At 40.5% G+C, this 18,504-nt stretch overlaps 1 protein-coding gene across 2 annotated transcripts in view; it reads right to left on the bottom strand.

The window, feature by feature from the left end:
* Nucleotides 1-411: 411 nt before the first annotated feature.
* The window catches only part of txlng (taxilin gamma), a 71,441-nt gene continuing 53,348 nt past the window's right edge, over nucleotides 412-18,504 (bottom strand). Inside the window, exons 4-10 of one of the 2 annotated variants that reach the window (XM_033032731.1) lie at nucleotides 17,488-17,658; nucleotides 15,954-16,148; nucleotides 13,717-13,836; nucleotides 12,707-12,781; nucleotides 12,170-12,262; nucleotides 7,524-7,619; nucleotides 412-6,592 (exon numbers count right to left, since the gene is read on the bottom strand). In XM_033032731.1, coding sequence (XP_032888622.1) covers nucleotides 6,257-6,592; nucleotides 7,524-7,619; nucleotides 12,170-12,262; nucleotides 12,707-12,781; nucleotides 13,717-13,836; nucleotides 15,954-16,148; nucleotides 17,488-17,658 — 1,086 coding nt within the window. In that variant the 3' untranslated portion in view covers nucleotides 412-6,256. The remainder of the gene's footprint in view (nucleotides 6,593-7,523; nucleotides 7,620-12,169; nucleotides 12,263-12,706; nucleotides 12,782-13,716; nucleotides 13,837-15,953; nucleotides 16,149-17,487; nucleotides 17,659-18,504) is intronic. The other variant, XM_033032730.1, reaches the window with a different exon arrangement.

The raw sequence follows: 18,504 nt of genomic DNA, 5'->3' as shown, positions 1-18,504 counted from the left end.
TTCCCCTGTTATGTACTATGTTTACATATTCTGTTGTGCTGCAGCAAGTAAGAATTTAATTGTCCCATCCGGAACATATGACGATAAAACACTCTTGACTCTTGCATCCGTGACCGAGATTTTGGGAAATTGTTCTAATCAGAGGCTAAGCTGCCTGTTTAAAACTCTGTAATAATACATGCAGCAGAAGAAATCAATAGTACATAGTCCTCAAATGTGATAAGCAACGACATCTGCTGTAGTAAAAGACTCATTTTTACTGGAGGCCAGGAAGAGCACTGCTTTCAAAGTGATGTGAATGTGGGTGAATGCATTTGAATATTACAGTGAAATGATATTTGGCAGGAATTCATGTAATGTGGATATGGGTGAAAGCCATAAAACTCAGTGAAAATGACAAGAAAGCAATAGTTATTATCCATAGTTGTATTTGTTGATTTTGCTCTTTACATCTCCTTAGGCAATAACATTTTAGATTCACATTTCAGGAATTCTACAAAATGTGTGAAAATTTGAAAGGAGCATGCTGTTCACCCACTCAAAGACTTGCCCAAACCCCGAATAAAAACAGATTTAAGCATTGACTATTTCTGCCTCACATTGTTTCACAGTAATTCTCTGCTACAATCTTCAGAGGTAGTTTTTTTTTTGTTCTCATCACCTGAGGTTTCAATCACAGCAATGCAAGCTAAATGTAAATGCACGAAAATCAAAAACTGCAAATGCTGGAACTAAAATAAAAAAACAAAATCAGCAAGTCAAGCTGCACCTGTGGGAAGAGAAACATTGCCCATTTCTCCACTCTGCCTTCCCATAGATGTAGCCTCACCTATTTAGTATTTTCAGCATTTCATTTAAGTGTAAGTGCACCATCATTACTTACTTGCCTCAGCAAAACAATAATCAACAGACAGTGAGCCGATTCCAAACAGGCAGTGTTAGGAAGATGTGCTATGTACCAAATATTCCTTTTATATTTTGCACCAACATATGCAAAATATAACATTCCTAGTGGAGACTCAAGTTGTCTGAATCTTAATTACAATAAATTACAGGACAGCATCTGTAAATTGGGGTTAGGGATTAAATTTTTGGTTCCACACATTTAGGTAAAGACCAATATATAAAACATTTCAAAAGGGGTGCCAATTTTACTAATTTGCCTGTTCATGTGAGGGCCAGAGAAAAAAAATATTTTTTTTCTGTACTGAAATCTGTGTCTTAATTCCCCTCTCACCTTCATAGGCTGCAGCATATGACCTCTAGGTCAGTATGATTTTTATAAGATGTTTAGAACCAGCTTAGTTAGTTAAGCCGGTCATGTGCAAAGTAAACGTGAAAAGCAGAATATACCAGTTTCTCACTTGCTCAAGTGTGAATTGGAAGGAAAACTCTACAAAGCGGGTATATACAGGTCCACCAGAGATTTTATTTCAGCACCCTTGGTTCCGGAGCCTTTCTGAATTATCCGTTTTACCGGACCAATAGGGGTCACTACCTCAGAAGGGTTGAGTGATCCGCCGAGATACCAACCCACATGGCCAAGGAAACGGATCCTCCGGCTGGGCCAGAGATCCAGTGCCCAGGGGGCAAATTCGACCGCTGATTGGCCATGGAAGTCCTGATCCGCCACCTTACCTGGCCTAGGCATCACATTTGCAGGTGCACATCCGGGGGGAGGAAAGTGCGCTCTTGTAATTTTGTACAGATTAAAGGCGATGCTGGTTCACCAGTTGTAGGGGAAAATCGATGGTGGACCTGTGCGGATTAACACACATCTCTGTCATTTTCCTCATCTGTTTGATGCCTCAATTTAAGACAGTTGTATGAAGATAAATCTACTCTTGTAACACGTTGCCCCCGTGATTATTGTGCATGTGCAAGATCATGGAGAGGATAACGTTCTACTTTACCTCAATATCCACGTACATATGTTGCCAAATTCTACATGGGATGAAAAACCTTATTCCTTTTCACCATCTCTCACCCAGGTCCTCCCCTGATCTTTTAGCCCAGTATTGCCCCACCCCACCTCATCAACTCAATGGAAAAAATCCACAAAGGAGTGTAGGGGAACAGATTTGCCATTTTCAACATCACCAATATTTACTAAACTGCAGCAAGTCATGCCCATCACCTTTATGAAAACAAAGCCACTTATTACATCTCACCCTTAGAGGAAGGAAATGTAGATGTACAGATACCTCATTTTAGCCTCCCTTCCCCACTCCTCAAAGTTGTGACTACATGGACTTGGCAAAATCAATTTAAATTAAAAAAACACTGCTTTGAGATATAGTCTGTTTGTGCATTGTTAATGTATTGGGACTCTCCATAGATTGGGTGGTTGTCACAAGATATTTCAAATCTAAACTTTAAACATGCCCTAAATATAAAATTATTTAGCACACTTCAGACCAAAACACTGATTATGTAAATAAGCATAAAGATGGCAGCAAGTAACTGTTCAAATAATCTTTAACAAGGCAGTTTAAATGCTAACAAAACTTCAGCCATAGACAAAAGGAATGACACAAAGTCTTGGGATCAGTTGAAATGTAGCTTCTGACGCAACAAAAGCATATTTGGAATCACTCAAGTATTACTCAGGGAAATCACACGCATCTTGATTGATTGATTGATTGATAATGTTGACTAGCGGGATTTTATTGTCCCATACTGCATTAGGTATATACTTTAAAATTGATTGGAAAAAAAAGGAAATGTTAATCACAGGAAGAGGATTTTACGTGTTCCCTAACCTAATAGGCAATATTGCCTCCTTGAAGCTGAGATGAATGACAATTTTGCTAGATAAAAACACATGTCACCAATGAGTGTGTAGTCAATACTCAATGGTACAGCAGCACAATGTAGTCTTACAATATTCTCTTAACCAGCACTTTAATGGCCGAGGAACTGCATCACCGACCTCGTGAATTGGTATCATTCACGTAGTGAGTAGCTGCTTCACCCCTGTACAATTTCACTTTATATAAAGTAGGCAGTAATTTTGCTGGACAAGTGCAAATATTATGCATTGATTAGAAAATGAGGTGAAACTATCCATCTGAGGGAATAGATTGCACAAATTTGTACTTTCAATAAAATATATTAGGTTGATTAATCTCTATATAAAAATGATCCCTGATATAAATGGGTCACTTTTTGAATTGTATAGTGCGGAAAAGTTAAATTAAGGCGCTAATTTCATTCAAACAAGGGATCTTGTTTATGAACTAGATTTAATAAAATCTAATTTAATATGGGCTTGCAAGTAACATTTATCTGATTGAGATTACATCACAACCAGTGGAAGTCCAGATAAGTTTCACTGGTTTCGACAGTTTGAAATGGATATACTACACTTTTGTTGGCCATACACTGGCATCTTCCAATCTGACATCAGGGTGTTATGGTGCTAGAATACAGGAAATGGTCGTACGGTACAAGGTACAGGTAAGAATGAACCGGATAAGGGTTAGCAATGGCTTAATTCCCCTGCAGTCCATCACCCAATGTAATCCAAGCTCTTTAGCCACCTGCATGTGCAAGATCCCACAATATCCTGTATGTAAAGGTGATCCAGATCTTATATGCTTGGTGCTCAAGTGTGGATGCAGGCTGCAAGTACCGCTCAGTTTGCTCCAAAATATAACATCTTTATGTGCACCACTAGATTAATTGCAGGAATCGCCTTGATTCACTTGCACTATCCACAGCCACCAAGCAACACATGCTGTGTTCCAGCAACTGAGGACAAATGGTTGTGCCTCAATTTAAAGTGATGGCCATAAAGATTGTTATTAATTTGGGGCCTTGGTATCTGGACACAGTCCTTTCTGGATCTACTGGTCACAAATGCAGTTTAAATTCAAATAGTATGGAGGTTAAAGTAAAGCTCTATTTGAAGAAGAGCTTTCGCAACAGAGCTGTAGGTTCATAACATCCTTCAGGATGTGGTGTCGGATGAGGGAAAAAAGAGTGCAAGTGTCCCAAGAATCAAGTGAAATATTTCAGATTACATAAAATGAGGGTCACCTTAAAAGGAAACAAGTAAGCATTAAGCACACAATACGCAAGTTACCTCCCAAATGGAATACTAGGCCTTGTAAAGTCACGGTCACTTGTGACCGCATTTCATTGAGCACCAAAGCCAAGAGAGATCTACTAAAAGGAAAAGGACTTCCAGAAAGCATCACATGAAAGATGCACCAAATATCAACTCACAAGAAACTTCCTGTGCTATATCTACTAAAAATTGTGTTGGTTCCTTAGTGAATAAACTTCTTCCCTAGTTAGAAATTCTTCACTGCCTCCATTTCCAGAACATCTGTGATTTGTATGATCTTTATAATGATGTGATAGTGTTGATTAAAATAGGCTCATATACATTTCACGGGTAGACAAGAACTACAGCTGCTGGAGAGTCCAATTTGTCAGAAGAGAAAGAGACGCGCTTCAGATTCTGCAGTGCTGCATTAGATCATAAGCAAAGCTCAAGTAAGGAAGGAAAAGCCTCTACCGAAGCAAGGTTGATCAGACCTATAAACATGAAACAGCATGGGCAAATAAAACTATTCTTAAACTATGTCCAGAAATACATCCAATTTGGAAAAACGTACCCTTCAGTCTTTCATTCCTCATCCAAATTAAATGCACATTGCGTGAGCAGAAATACTGGTTGCCCAAAGCCATCTGATCTTTCACAGTGCAAGAACAGAAATCCATGTCCCATGTTATGGACTACTAAACCAAATACGAGTCTGAGATAAATCAATGAACAGCAAGACAGAAAGAGAATTCAGAAAAGAGCAGTACAATACATAATAACTGCTCATTCCTTGAATGAAAATTATATCCTTGGGCAGCTTATGATTACTTAGATCAGATAACAGAGGACAGGTTATAAATAATTATGTATATTAAAAGCTAAAAGACCAGTTATTTGCCTTTCCAGACTGAGGCTCAGTTCAGCCACCTTATCAACCTGCCCACAATCCTGAGTTTGTATCTAAAAGATTTATATTCAAATTCTGTTCTACCACTCTGCCAGAGACGTCAACATTTCATACCAAACTCACACTAGAACTGGGATAACAATTTACTTTTGATACCCTCGGGAAGCTAAAACAGGCATTCGGATCCAAATGAGGGGGATAGTCTAACCCATGACTCCTGTGCACCATATACCTGTGTCCAGCATCAACATCATTGAAAAATGCCAAAACCTATGCTCACAGCTTGAAACAAGATGACCCTTAGCTTTGGTCTAGGTTCAAATCCTGAGGTGCCATGGCTACATTAAATATTCTAGAGGAAAGTTTTCCCCATTATTCTCAAAAATAGAAATGGCTTGATGAAATAGGTTACAAAGATCAAATTTTAAAAGTTGCTAAAATGCAAATCAGGGTCAGTCTTCTCTCAAATTAACAAAAACTGCAAGAATAACTTGATCCCAACACTAATAATCGAGAGTCAAAATCCCTGTAAGCTTTGTACTACTTTACTGCAGAAAAGAGAAAAGTAGAATGAATGGCACTCACAGTTCCTCACAGATTCAGGGTGTAATTAAGTAGGACAATTAATGGATATTGGACAGTGGAATTCAACAAGTGGTACAAATCTGCAAAAGGCTCAATGAACTAAAGATATGGAAAAACCTGCAACTCTGCAGAATATTTCAAACTCTCAACTTGTTTCCTATCAATTTATGCCCATCTGAAGTGATACATTATACCTATGCCCAACTCTTACTTCTTTCATGCTTTAACTGGTCCTACATCCTCTCGGAGTTTCAACCAAGCAACAGCGTTGCTTTTTATCGGAGGTCTGGAGTTGAAAGATATAGCATCAGGAAACAATCTAAACTGTGGAAGCTCATCCCAAATAAACCCGATTGAAGTTAACACTGTTGGAATATCACTTTGCATTAAAAAAAACTCATATGTTAGTTAAATTACATGAAAATGTTCACATCTCAGAACAAGTATTGAAAGTATCCAGGTGGATGTCAATGCCAAAAAAAACATTAAAAAATGAAGCATTATGAATATTTATAAAGGAGACTAAACTTGACCCACCATACAGCTACCAGAACCACATAAATTCCTTTTATCCCCTAAGAAAATACAGATATGGTAGAAAAATGTGTAAGAAATTCTCACCACAAAGCCAATAAGTACCAAGAACAAGTCAAACAATAATTACACAAAAATATATAACTCCACATAATTTCTTTTTAAAGCAGATAACTTTAGTCAACAGAATCAATGCCTGAAGCTATCACAGCATTTTCTAGATCTCCAGTTGAACACTTTTGATCTAAAATAGCTGGAACACAAGACTGGTTTCCTTCTCCTTCCTGAATGATTGTGTTCACTTCAGCCATTTCTGAGGAATCTGGTGAGTTGCAAGCCTGGTATTCCTCTTCTGTCAGATTCAAGGTCCCATCGCTTCCTGAAAGCTGACACTGAAGAACCTCCACTCTTTTATTCAGATCATTTCTCTCCGTTTGCAAAGCTCTGCAAAGCTTTTCCAGCCGCTCCAGTTTCACTTGAAGACCTTTATATTCCTTGTCTCGAAGGGTTTTCTGTAAAAATTGAAGAAAACCCAAATCAGGTAAAAACAAGGTTTTTGGTCTGTTATGTTACAAACTCCTGACTTTAACCTCATACTTAATTTTAAACATGAGGTCCTGTACAAGGAATGAATTATTGGATAATATATAGAACTGAAGACCTGTTGTCAAAATAGACAGACATAAGGTGCTACTGTGGTACAAAATACTTTCCCCCCATGCCCTTGAGATCCATTGAACAAATATGTGTCACTAGCATAAATTTAGACAACAGATATAGCTTCAAACGTAAAAATCAGACATTGCACAATAGACTAATATTGCTATTGAAAAATAGAGAAGTCATACGGTACCTTTAATTTTATTTACATACAAGAATTCTGGAATTCAACAAATATGAAAATTACTAACAAGCAGAATTCCTTTCCTTCCAATTTACTGAGAATTGGCTCTTGAGCTAAGAACATCTGCAGTTCCAAAATACTTCCAGCTCCCCAATTGCAGTGTTCCTTCAATGTAATGTGCTGCAGATGAAGGCACTTTAATTTCTGATTGATGAATGTTAGTGTGCAACACGCCTTCAACCCAAGGCACTAAAGCAGGTTTCTTAATTCCCTCTTTCAATCGTCAAGAGCAGTTTGCTTGGGAAGAATTATTAACCAGAAGATAGATCCTATTTAAAAGTGATTGATGTGCCTTTAATTTACCAGGAAATATATCTCATTGCAAGTTTTTCTCTGCCTCGCCCTCATTGCTCCATTTTAATATTTCAGAAATACACTAAAATTCAATGCTCCTGAATTTTCAGTATATACTAATTACAAATTCAGTGCATGAATAATGTTCAGGATGCATCTCGTGGCGAATTGGATTTGGGATGTTTTGCACAAAGTGTAGGCTGTGCAATGCAGATACAAACTGCTAGCAAATAAATTATACACACCTCCTCGGCCATCTGTAAGAGTGCTTTGTTATTGTTCTCCCATTTAGTGCGCCACACTGTGGTTTCTTTTTCCAGTTTCTTGATTTTCTTGGTCATCTAATGAGGAAGAAGAAAAATCCCTTTCAGTCTGACCAGACAGAAACATTATCCCGATAGATTTATCTTCATGCAAATCACATATACGAATGAAACCTTCTCCTGAAGCAGGTTTCCATTTTACATATTCTCTATAGGAAGATCATTCACTTCCTTCCCTTGAACCAGCCAAATAGGCTTTGATCAATCTATGTGCTCTAATGCCACAATTACATTGCATTTATTAGTGTATACACAATGTCAAAAACATGTTCGTCAATTTCTGATGGTACCAACTTGAACAAATTGAGATAAGATCTCAGTGAGACTGTTATGTAAGGATTAATTAAGTTGTCTTCAGTCATGGATATTACAGGATGCCCAGTTCTACTTTAAGCTGAGAAAGAAGTCAGCTCTACAAATTTCATCTTGCACAGAGGCAACAAAACTGTTAGGTCTTACTGTCAACATCAAATAAAATGGAAGCAATTTAAACTTTGAGATTCACTGACTTTTGTCATTGGACAAGACTCTTGTAGAAAGATACAACTGTATTTTGAGAGTCTCCAAACCAAGCTACTGGGAAAAATACAAGTGCACATGCATGTTTGACATGCATACTTCAAGTGTGCTTCATCCTGTCAACTAAGTTTCATGGGATACTATACACGTTTAGCAAGGAAGTGGGAATCAGATACCACAACAGCATAAAGTAATCACAACACTGATTTACCACAGAGTACCATGCTATCATTGGTTGTCAACGCATCCAGGCAAGAGATCCACCACCAGCAACCATTCAGCTTAATCATCAGTAATGAACTGGACCAATGTAAATCTGTTCAACTTTGAGATTCTAAACCTCATAATGAGTTCAGGTTTTGGTCATTTCCCCCAGAGCAAAATCATTATTTAGTTTAGTTTAGAGATACAGCAGGGAAATAGACCCTTCGGCCCATCGAGTTTGTGCCGATCAGCGATCCCCGCACACTAACACCATCCTACATACACTAGGGACAATTTACAATGATGTCAAGCCAATTCACCTACAAATCTGTACGTCTTTGAAGTGTCGGAGGAAACAGGAGATCCTGGAGAAAACCCACGCAGGTCACGGGAAGAACATACAAACTCCGTACAGATAAGCACTCGTGGTCAGGATCAAACCCGGGTCTCTGGTGCTGTAAGGCAGCAACTCTACCACCGTGCCGCCCATTCTCTTAAGCGATGGCACGGCCACATCATTTAGTTAATGACTTTCTCAGGTTGATTGGGGCAATCTGGACAGCCAGAAAGGGGGCTACGTGAGGATGCTGTTCATAGACTACAGTTCAGCCTTCAACACGATAGTCCCCACCAGACTGGCCGGGAAGCTAATGGAATTGGGGCTCAACACCTCCCTGTGTGCCTGGGTCCTGGACTTTCTCACCGCCAGGCCCCAGGTAGTCAAGATGGGAGGGAATACATCGAAGTCCCTCACCCTGAGCACAGGATCGCCCCAGGGTTGCGTCCTCAGCCCCCTATTGTACTCCCTGTACACACATGACTGTGGCTAGGTTCAGCTCCAACTCAATAATTAAGTTTGCTGATGACACTGTGGTGGTGGGCCTGATCTCAGACAACGACGAGAAGGCCTACCGGGAGGAGGTGGCTGGTCTAGCACTCTGGTGCCAGGATAACAGCCTCCTCTTGAACATCAAAAAAATGAAGGAGCTGATCATGGACTTTAGGAGGGCACATCATCCGAGGACGTACACTCCATTGAGGATAAATGGGGATCCTGTGGATAGGGTGAACTGTTTTAAATATCTGGGAGTCCACATCTCCGAGGATATGACATGGGCATCACACGCCTCAGCACTCGTGAGTAAGGCAAGGCAGCGCCTTTACCACCTTAGGCAATTGAGGAAATTCAGAGTGTCTCCGAGGATCCTGCAGTGCTTCTACGCAGCGGCGGTGGAAAGCATCTTGTCCGGGAACATTACCATCTGGTTTGGGAATTGCTCTGCCAAGGACAAGAAGGCTCTGCAGAGAGTAGTGTGTTCGGCCGAACGTACTATGGGAACTTCACGCCCCCCTGCAGGAACTATACATCAGGAGGTGCAACTCCAGAGCCAACAATATCATGAGAGACCCCTTCCACCCCTGCAACGGACTGTTCCAGCTGCTACGGTCAGGCAAACGCCTCCGTTGCCATGCAGTGAGAACGGAGAGGTTGAGAAGGAGTTTCTTCCCAGAGGCCATTCGGACTGTAAACGCCGATCTCACCAGGGACTAACTCTACTGAATGTTTTTCCTTCCATTATTTATTATGTAAAAGAATATGCGTGTTATGATTGTGTTTATAGTTTGTTTGGTTGTTTGTCTTTTTGCACAAAAGTCCGCGAGCATTGCCACTTTCATTTCACTGCACATCTCGTATGTGTATGTGACAAATAAACTTGACTTGACTTGACTTGAAGGGGAGGGTGAGCAATGTTTGCCTGGCTCTATACAACCTAATTCTGGTAAGCACCGAATACTGGACATGCATCTTAATTTCAGATTCCCAGTGCTTCAAGCTAGTGGATGGATAATGCTTCACAAAGTTGTAAAATTAAAGGGGGAATTCATGTGATACCAGACAGTGGAGGCTTGTTACAGAGACTGGAAAAGTGTAGAGCATGATATACTCAGTTCAAATACATGTTGCTATTTCACTCAATACATTTCATATGTAGTCAACAGATTTAAGAATTTTCCCGATGGGAGAATACATTATAAACATCTAGGCCCATATATTTAAAAAAGAACAAGAAACAAATGAAGCAATGGAAAGGAAAATACGCACATCAAACAGTGGACAGCGCAGTCAAATGGTGCGCAGACAACAACCTCCAGCTTAATACTTCAAAAACCTTAGAAATCATCATAGATTTCAGACGCAAACAAAACCCCAAACCCCCGGTCCATGTCAACTCCCATCCCATAACCTCCACAAACTCATTTAAGTTTCTGGGCACCTATATCTGCAATAATCTAAAATGGCACATCAACGCAGACCACATCATCAAGAAAGGACAACAACGCCTATACTTCCTCAGACAGCTCAAAAAGTTCAGAGTCCACAAACACCTCCTGGTCTGTTTTTATCAATCCATCATTGAAAGCATCATCACTTCCTCAATCACAGTCTGGTACGGAAACACTGACAGTCACTCACTACACAGATTACAGCGCATTGTCTCCAAGGCCTCCAGGATCATCAACTCCCCCCTCCCCTCAATCCATTCCATTTACCTCCAACGTACCTCAAAACGGGCAATAAAGATCATCTCGGACCCCTCCCATCCAGCAAACCACCTTTTCCAGTCTCTCCCTTCAGGGAGGCGCCTCAGATCACTTGCTACAAAATCCACCCGCTTTAAAAACAGTTTCTTCCCCTCAGCAATAAGAACACTCAATTGATTGATTGATTGATTATACCTTTAATAATCCTTTACAGGAAATTACAGTGCCATGACAGCTTCAAGACAGACATAACACCACACATTTCCTCAAATGGCTTCCATACTTAACAAGTTAAAATACAAGTTAAAATACAAGTTAAAATACAATTAATTTAAAAAAAAAGTGCAGTTATTTATGCGCATTATATAACCTTATAGCAGCTGGTAAACAGGACTTCCTATGTCTCTCAGTTTTGCACATTGGTGCAATCAGCCTCTGACTGAAGATGCTGCTCTTGATCACCTTCAGGGCATGGAGTGGGTGAGTGGGGTTGGTCATTATAGAACCTAGTTTGTTCAGAGTTCTGGCCTCTGCCACCTGCTGGACCGTTCGTTGCTCAGCCCCGACCACTGAGCCGGCCTTCCTGATTAGCTTGTCCAGTCTGTTTTTATCCGCTATACGGGCGCCATCTCCCCAACAGGCCACAGCAAAAAACAGAGCACTGGCCACCACTGAATGGTAGACACTGCACAGTAGGGGTTGGCAGATGTTAAATGACCTCAGCCTCCTTAAAAAATACAGTCGGCTTTGTCCCTTCCTGTACACCGCCTCCATATGACACTTCCAGTTCAGCTCACTGTCAAGCTGCACCCCAAGGTACCTGTGATTAGCGACCACCTCCACCTCAGTGCCCTTAATGGTGATTGGTGTTGCTTGAGTCCTCCTCCTCCCCCTCCTGAAGTCCACAACTATCTCCTTTGTTTTTTTGGTGTTAAGATGGAGGTTATTGTGTGCACTCCACTCCACAAAATTCCCTCCAATAACAGTCAATATTAAGGACTTTTGATGTATACAGTGTCTTGTCTATGGTCTTTGTCTGTTCTTTTGCACTATGTATTGTTGGTGAGATTTGTGATTTGTGATGTGGTATGGATGCACTTTATTACTGTGATCTGTGTTGTTATTAGTGTTAATGTGACTAAAGCAGTGTACCATCATGTACCAGACCCAAATACCATCAACCCTGGTCGTGTGGCAAATAAAGATTCTATCTATCTATCTACAAGATTATTAAAATACACTGTTAAAATATTATTATGGAGTTGAACAAGGCAGATTCGCAATGGCAACTTTGAATTTACCTTTTCCATTTCCTGCCTGAATGTCGTGAAGACCTCATTGCTCTTTGCCAGTGTCGTCTGAAATTCTTCAAACTTATCCATATAGAGTGAAAGCTTGAAAACAAACACCATAGTCAATAAATAAATAGGCTGATGACAAGTAAGATTAACTCACACCAATCTAGTCAGTTATGCTCCCTCAAGCAAATGGTTCTGACGCCATTTTTCATAATACAAATCCACGTTGTCATAAAGGTAGCGATTTAACTTGACCATAAAGGCCTACGTGTGAGTTCATCAGGATGCCCCGAATCACAATGTTCTTCTCTCCCCACAGATTCTAACCATGTTCTACTCCTCCCCTCTCACCTCTTTATACTGCCTATCTTCTATCTACACTCAGTCCTAATTCAAGGTCGTTACTTGATATTTTGGCCATACCTTTGCCCCAACAGATGCTGCTTGACCAGCTGAGTTCTTCCAGCAGTGTCTTTTAAGTTAGTTGACTGAGCTGGCAGGGTGAGGAAATATTGAGGACAACTAACTGCATGTACATACCTGTTGCTTCAGATGTCCCTCCTGTCGCTTCATGAATTCACATGTGTGCCTCAATTCAGTGGCTTCTTTTAGCAGCTATTAAAACAGGTCAAAACAGAAATAGGTAATTTCTAACGTCGAGACACATCATCTTCATACTTCGGCAACAATTTCCTTTGTGTTCCAACAACGCCAATGTCGTTTGAAAAACTGGATGAAATTCTCAAAACTGTGCAATTTATGTGTTCAATTGAAATAAGTGCTAGGAAAGGCACCTCATACTGTACTTGTGATATGATACACTAGACAGACAGCATTTTCAGCCTTGAGGTTTCGTCGGAAACATTAAGTACTGGGTGCCTCCAGAAGAAAAAGGACATTAAGAAAAGGTGCAGAAGCAGCCTTAGTTTATCAGGCATAACTGATCATGGATTAAGCTTGTGGACTCAGGAACCTAAAATTGGGTCTTCACTTTTACTGGGAGTTTAAACAAAAAAGAGAAAGAATATTTAAATCGAACCAACTGAAGCCTTAGCGTCTGTGTCACATGCTTAAAGAAACATGTCCAGCTAAGTACTTGAATAGTACACATTACTGCAAACTTGAACACATTTTCGCATTTACTCCGAGCCTCTATTTCCTCCTGCCAGGCACCCTTTCCAAAGTTGAAGCAGGCAAATGACTGCCAGATGGTTTGCAACCAGCTGCTGAGGTGGGGCACAGATAGACCTGGATAACTAGTAGCAAAGGTACATTATTAACATCACAAAATGGAGATTGGTTACAGAGAAAAAGTAAAACAGCACGCTGCTGCAGATGCCATTTGCAAAACCACACTATTTACACTGGTGGTTTTTGTGAATGGGCATTAAAAAGTTTAGAGGACACAAAAACCCTTTCAATATCCATGTATGGCAGGGAGCAGAGGGCAGGGGCTACACACAGGAAAATGTTGCATTTACAAAATTGAAAAAGTACAGCATCAGCAGAGATATGGAAAATGTCCTAAGAAAAAACCCGCCTTCACTTACAATCTCCAACTCCCTGTGATGTTCCTCATCCACCTCTTTCATAATCTCTGTTGTTCGCTGTAGTTTGGCGTCAACCAGTTGTTGTTGTAATTCCTTGTGCTTGAACACCTTGTCGATGTGCTGTAGAGTAAATGGGAGAAAGCACATCAACATAAACCAAGGTTTGCAAATCACCCAGGGAGAAAGCATCAGTTTCCATTACGAAAACAAATCACATAAACAGATCCATTTAAAAACTGCCTTTGCTCGCTGGCAGGGAATTCTTTCAACCCATCAGCAATAACAAGAGCAATTAGATTCAAGTGCCTAGACAAAGTAAATAACTTTAAGTTTATTTTCTTCCTGTTACTCAGAGTACCTGAAATTTGAAGCTACTATAAACACCTTCACTGCTGACCACAGGGTATTGAACAGGTCTATGCAAAATAAATAACCTCATTTTATAACAAAATAAAAACTGTAAATCCAAAATAAATCATTTTGTCTCACCTTCTGTCTTTTCATCTCTGGTTTTTGTCCAGTTCCTAAAAATGTTTCAGCCCAACTCGCCCTCACCTGCCAACAATGTCCCAGCTACACTAGTCCCACTTGCCTGTGCTTGATCCATATCCCTCCAAACCTGTCCTATCCATGTACCTGTCTAACTGTTTCTTAAACAATGGGATAGTCTCAGCCTCAACCACCTCCTCTGGCGGCTTGTTCCATACACCCTCCACCCTTTGTGCGAAAAAGTCACCCCTCGGATTCTTATAATATGATCTTATATGATCTTATAAACCTCTATAAGATCACCCCTTTTCCTCCTGTGCTCCATGGAATGGAGACGCAGCCTACTCAACCTCTCCCTATAGCTCACACCCTCTAGTCCTGGCAACATCCTCGTAAATCTTTTCTGAAACCTTTCAAGCTTGACAATATCTTTCCTATAAGATGGTGCCCAGAAAGGATCACAATATTTTAAATGCGGTCTCACCGCCTTTCTTCCAGCTTTGTCCTTCCCTCCCTACAACCCCTGATGAAGTGTCCCAACGCAAAATGTTGCCTATCCATGTTCTCCTCAGATGCTGCCTGACCCGTTGAGTTACTCCAGCATTCTGAGTCTTCTCTCAACCAAAATTAAAATACAGTTGAGATGCTCCCAAGTCTTTAAGCCTCAGATGCTTGCCACTTTACTACAAGTGGCCAATTTGCCTCCAGTCAAATTTACAAAAGTATTGACCAACATTTGCAAAAGCAGCCACACCTGAACCCAAGACACTGGGCAAGCAGCACCTAATCCATTTTAGATGTTGCATTCATGGTGGTGACTAACAATGCTAGATGTATTCAAGAGAGAGTTGAATTAGGGCTAATGGAATCGGGGGGATATGGAGAGAAAGCAGAAAGGGGGTACTGAATTTGGATGATCAGCCATGATCATATTGAATGGCAATGCTGGCATGAAGGGCCGAATGGCCTACTCCTGCACCTATTTTCTATGTTTCTAGATTACCAGTTTTGCACATTTATTACAATACAATAATTATTGGATAACAACCAGTCTGAACTGTTGGCTCGCATCAGATAATCCAACAGTTATCATGTGCATTAACACAATTCTGAAAGCTAGAATGGATATTATTTTACAGGAGTGACTTCTCTACTTCCTTAGAAGATTGAGTAGATTTGGTATGTCGTTGAATACTCTTAAACTATTGTATGGTAGCGAGCATATTGACGGATTACATCATGGCCTGGTTCGACAGTTCGAACATCCAGGAACGAAGGAGATTATAAAAAGTGAATGCCACCCAGTCCATCATGGGTACCGACCGCCCCACCATCCAAGGGATCTCTAGGAGGTGCTGCCTCAAAAAGGCATTCTCATGGACCCACAGCACCCTGGCCACACACTTCACATTTCATTCTGCCATTGGGAAGGTGGTATAGGAGTCTGAAAACTGTAATGTCCAGGTTTAGGAACAGCTTCTTCCTTACAACCATTGAATACTACAAACTCCAACTAAACTCCAAATTGCTCAAGGGACTTGGGGCTTTGTTTCTGGGGGTTTTTTGCACCATATTATTTACTTGTTTTGTTTTAAACTTGTTGTTGTTGTTTATTCCAGTGTTCACTGAGTACTATGTTTACATATCGGTTGTGCCGCTGCAAGTAAGAATTTCCCTGTTCCGTTTCGGGACACATGACAATAAAAGACTCTTGGCAGCAACACAAGCATATCACGATCTCAACTCACCTCTTCGCGCAGCTCGTACTGTTCGATGAGCTTCTTCAGCTGCTCAGCAAGTTCAATGTTCTCTTGTCGCAGCTTTGTGTTGTGCAGGTTATGCTGCTCCATCTGGGCCTGAATTTCATTGAGGGTCATCTGAAAATGTGCCGTCACTTCCTTGCGCCGCTCTTCCTCTTCGCGAGCTCGCTGCAGGTTCTCCTCCTGCACAAGTTACAAGTACGTTTGCAGTCAGCGTGCTGCTACGGGTGAATTCATGCAGCAAAAGTGAAAAATGGATCAGGATGATTGGGCAGGGAGTTTGAAAGTGAATGGCGAAGTACACCCCCCCCCCCCCCACTGTGACACTCAGGCTGAACCCCAATTCCCCCCCACTTAACCCGGGCTGAACCCCGACCTCCCCGTGACCCGGGCTCAATCCTGACCTCCCGTGCTTTCTATCTGGAGTTTGCACGTTCTTCTCATGACCTCATAAGTTTTCTCTGGGTGCTTTGGTTTCCTCTCTCATCCCAAAGATGTGCGAGTTTGCAGGTTAATGGCTGCTGCAAATTACCCCGAGTATGTAGCAGAATCAGGGGCATTGATGGGTGTGTGATGTTGATGAGATTATGCTGGCACAGAGTCAAAAGGCCAAATGGCCTCCTGATAAGATACAATTTGAAAAGCATAAAGAAATCTGGGTGACTTCGATGTTAAAACAGGCAAAGACATGGAAATAAAGACAGTAGGACATAAAGCATAAGTATAAATGACATTTATAAAATCTTCAATAATTAAAGCTTGGATAAAAATGCTACACAAATTAGTTTGCTGCCAGCGATTAATATTTTTAAAAGGGTAGATGGATATCAAATAACAAGAATTTGCTTCTGTGTAAACACAGTAACCTTCCATGCCGTGAATAAGCATTACTTGCATAAAAATCAAAGTTGATGAATAAGTGTGAGGGGGAATCATTTATAGGGGCACAAATTCTGACTCAATGTAGAAACTTTGAACCAGGTGACAAGAAGCCATCCCATCAAAGCCAATTACCAATAAAGGAGATCATGGATGACCTATTATTTAGACCAATATATCAAATGTTCCCCCATAATCCACAATATCTTTGGCCAAAAATCTTTCCTCTTCCGGTCCATACATGCTGTCAGAGGAGCATCCCAATTGTGCCATTCCCCCTCCTCATATTTCCCTGTAACTCTGCCACTTACTTTCTCTCGTGTAGATCAATGCCTTTCTTTTCAATAGATCTGGGTGGCCAAAGGTGTGGGGTATGAAATCATCTCCGTTACAAATGGAAAAGTTGACATCAGCCATATTGGAAGTCACAATGGAATTCCAATCATTAATTTTAAGGGGTATTTTTAAATGTTTCATCTGAAAATATGAATAGCCCAAGCGCAGTTGTCTGTCCAAAATTTGGAAAGGACATGTCATCAGAAAGGCAGTCCTATAATGAACAACTGGAGTTCCATTGATGGCTGAAGTACAATCTGGGCCCTCAGGATCTATCCACATTACTTCAAGTGCTGGGGACCCTTACCTTTAATGTCTTGTTATGGCGCTGAAGTTCGCGACAAAGACTCTCCAGTTTACTTCGAGCCAAAATAGCCTTGCTGTGTTCACTCTGCAAGTGAACCTTCTCCTTCGCCACCTGCGTCTGATTCTTCTGAAGTAGTTTTATTTGCTTCTGGACACTTCTGTTCTCTTCCAACTAGAAATGGCAATTTGAAGAAATGATGAATCAAAACATTTGGGTCAATTGCCTTCCACCAACATGTTTCCATGTTACTGAAACAATAAATCAAATGCCTAGCTTTTCTATAATGCACTCCACTCGGCTACTGAGCACTCAAAAGTCAGGCATAGAGCTATCAATGTTGAAGTTCTAGTTTTAATCGCTGATTGGATAGCGCAAAAAGCAACTAGAGTCAAATATCCAAAATGCATCGTGACAACACAAGTGTATAGATTTAAATGGTACTTTTCCACTATGAAATTTGGGATCAACTTCACAAATGTGCCCAGCAACACAAATGACACTTACATCAAGCAAATCAGCCCAGTGTTTCAACGTTATGATAATTTATAAAAGTCAGAGAAAGTCAATAAGGATTTCTCAATTGTTATGACAAATATGGAACCTATAATAATCTAACTTGTTTTAAGCCCATGTGATTTGATGTGAAGAACTTGGTAAAAACATCCATGCCAATCAAGTGAGAAAGAAAAAAAGTAAATGATTATAGAGACTCAGCAATGTGCACATCTTCAAAGGTTGGGAAGATGATGTGGCATTCATCACTCAGATGAATCCTATGACAGTAATCCATCAGAGTACAAAAAAAAGCAATTAAGCAATGATCTGCTATTGCAAATGGATGGGACGAGATCTTTTGATTGGAAGACAACTTGGGGAATCCAGGTTTTACATGAATCAGAAGAAATAAGCCTCAGATATGCAAATATTTGAAAAAATAACATTAAAGCTGTTTTAAATAAAGAACCAAAGTACAAGGAGTAAATAATTTGGCCTGTGAGTATGCTCTCCATTCATCAA

Source organism: Amblyraja radiata, chromosome 14, assembly GCF_010909765.2.
Source record: "Amblyraja radiata isolate CabotCenter1 chromosome 14, sAmbRad1.1.pri, whole genome shotgun sequence".
Classification (NCBI taxonomy): domain Eukaryota; kingdom Metazoa; phylum Chordata; class Chondrichthyes; order Rajiformes; family Rajidae; genus Amblyraja; species Amblyraja radiata.
Note: the sequence above shows the minus strand (reverse complement) of the source record. Positions and strands in the feature narration are given on the sequence as shown.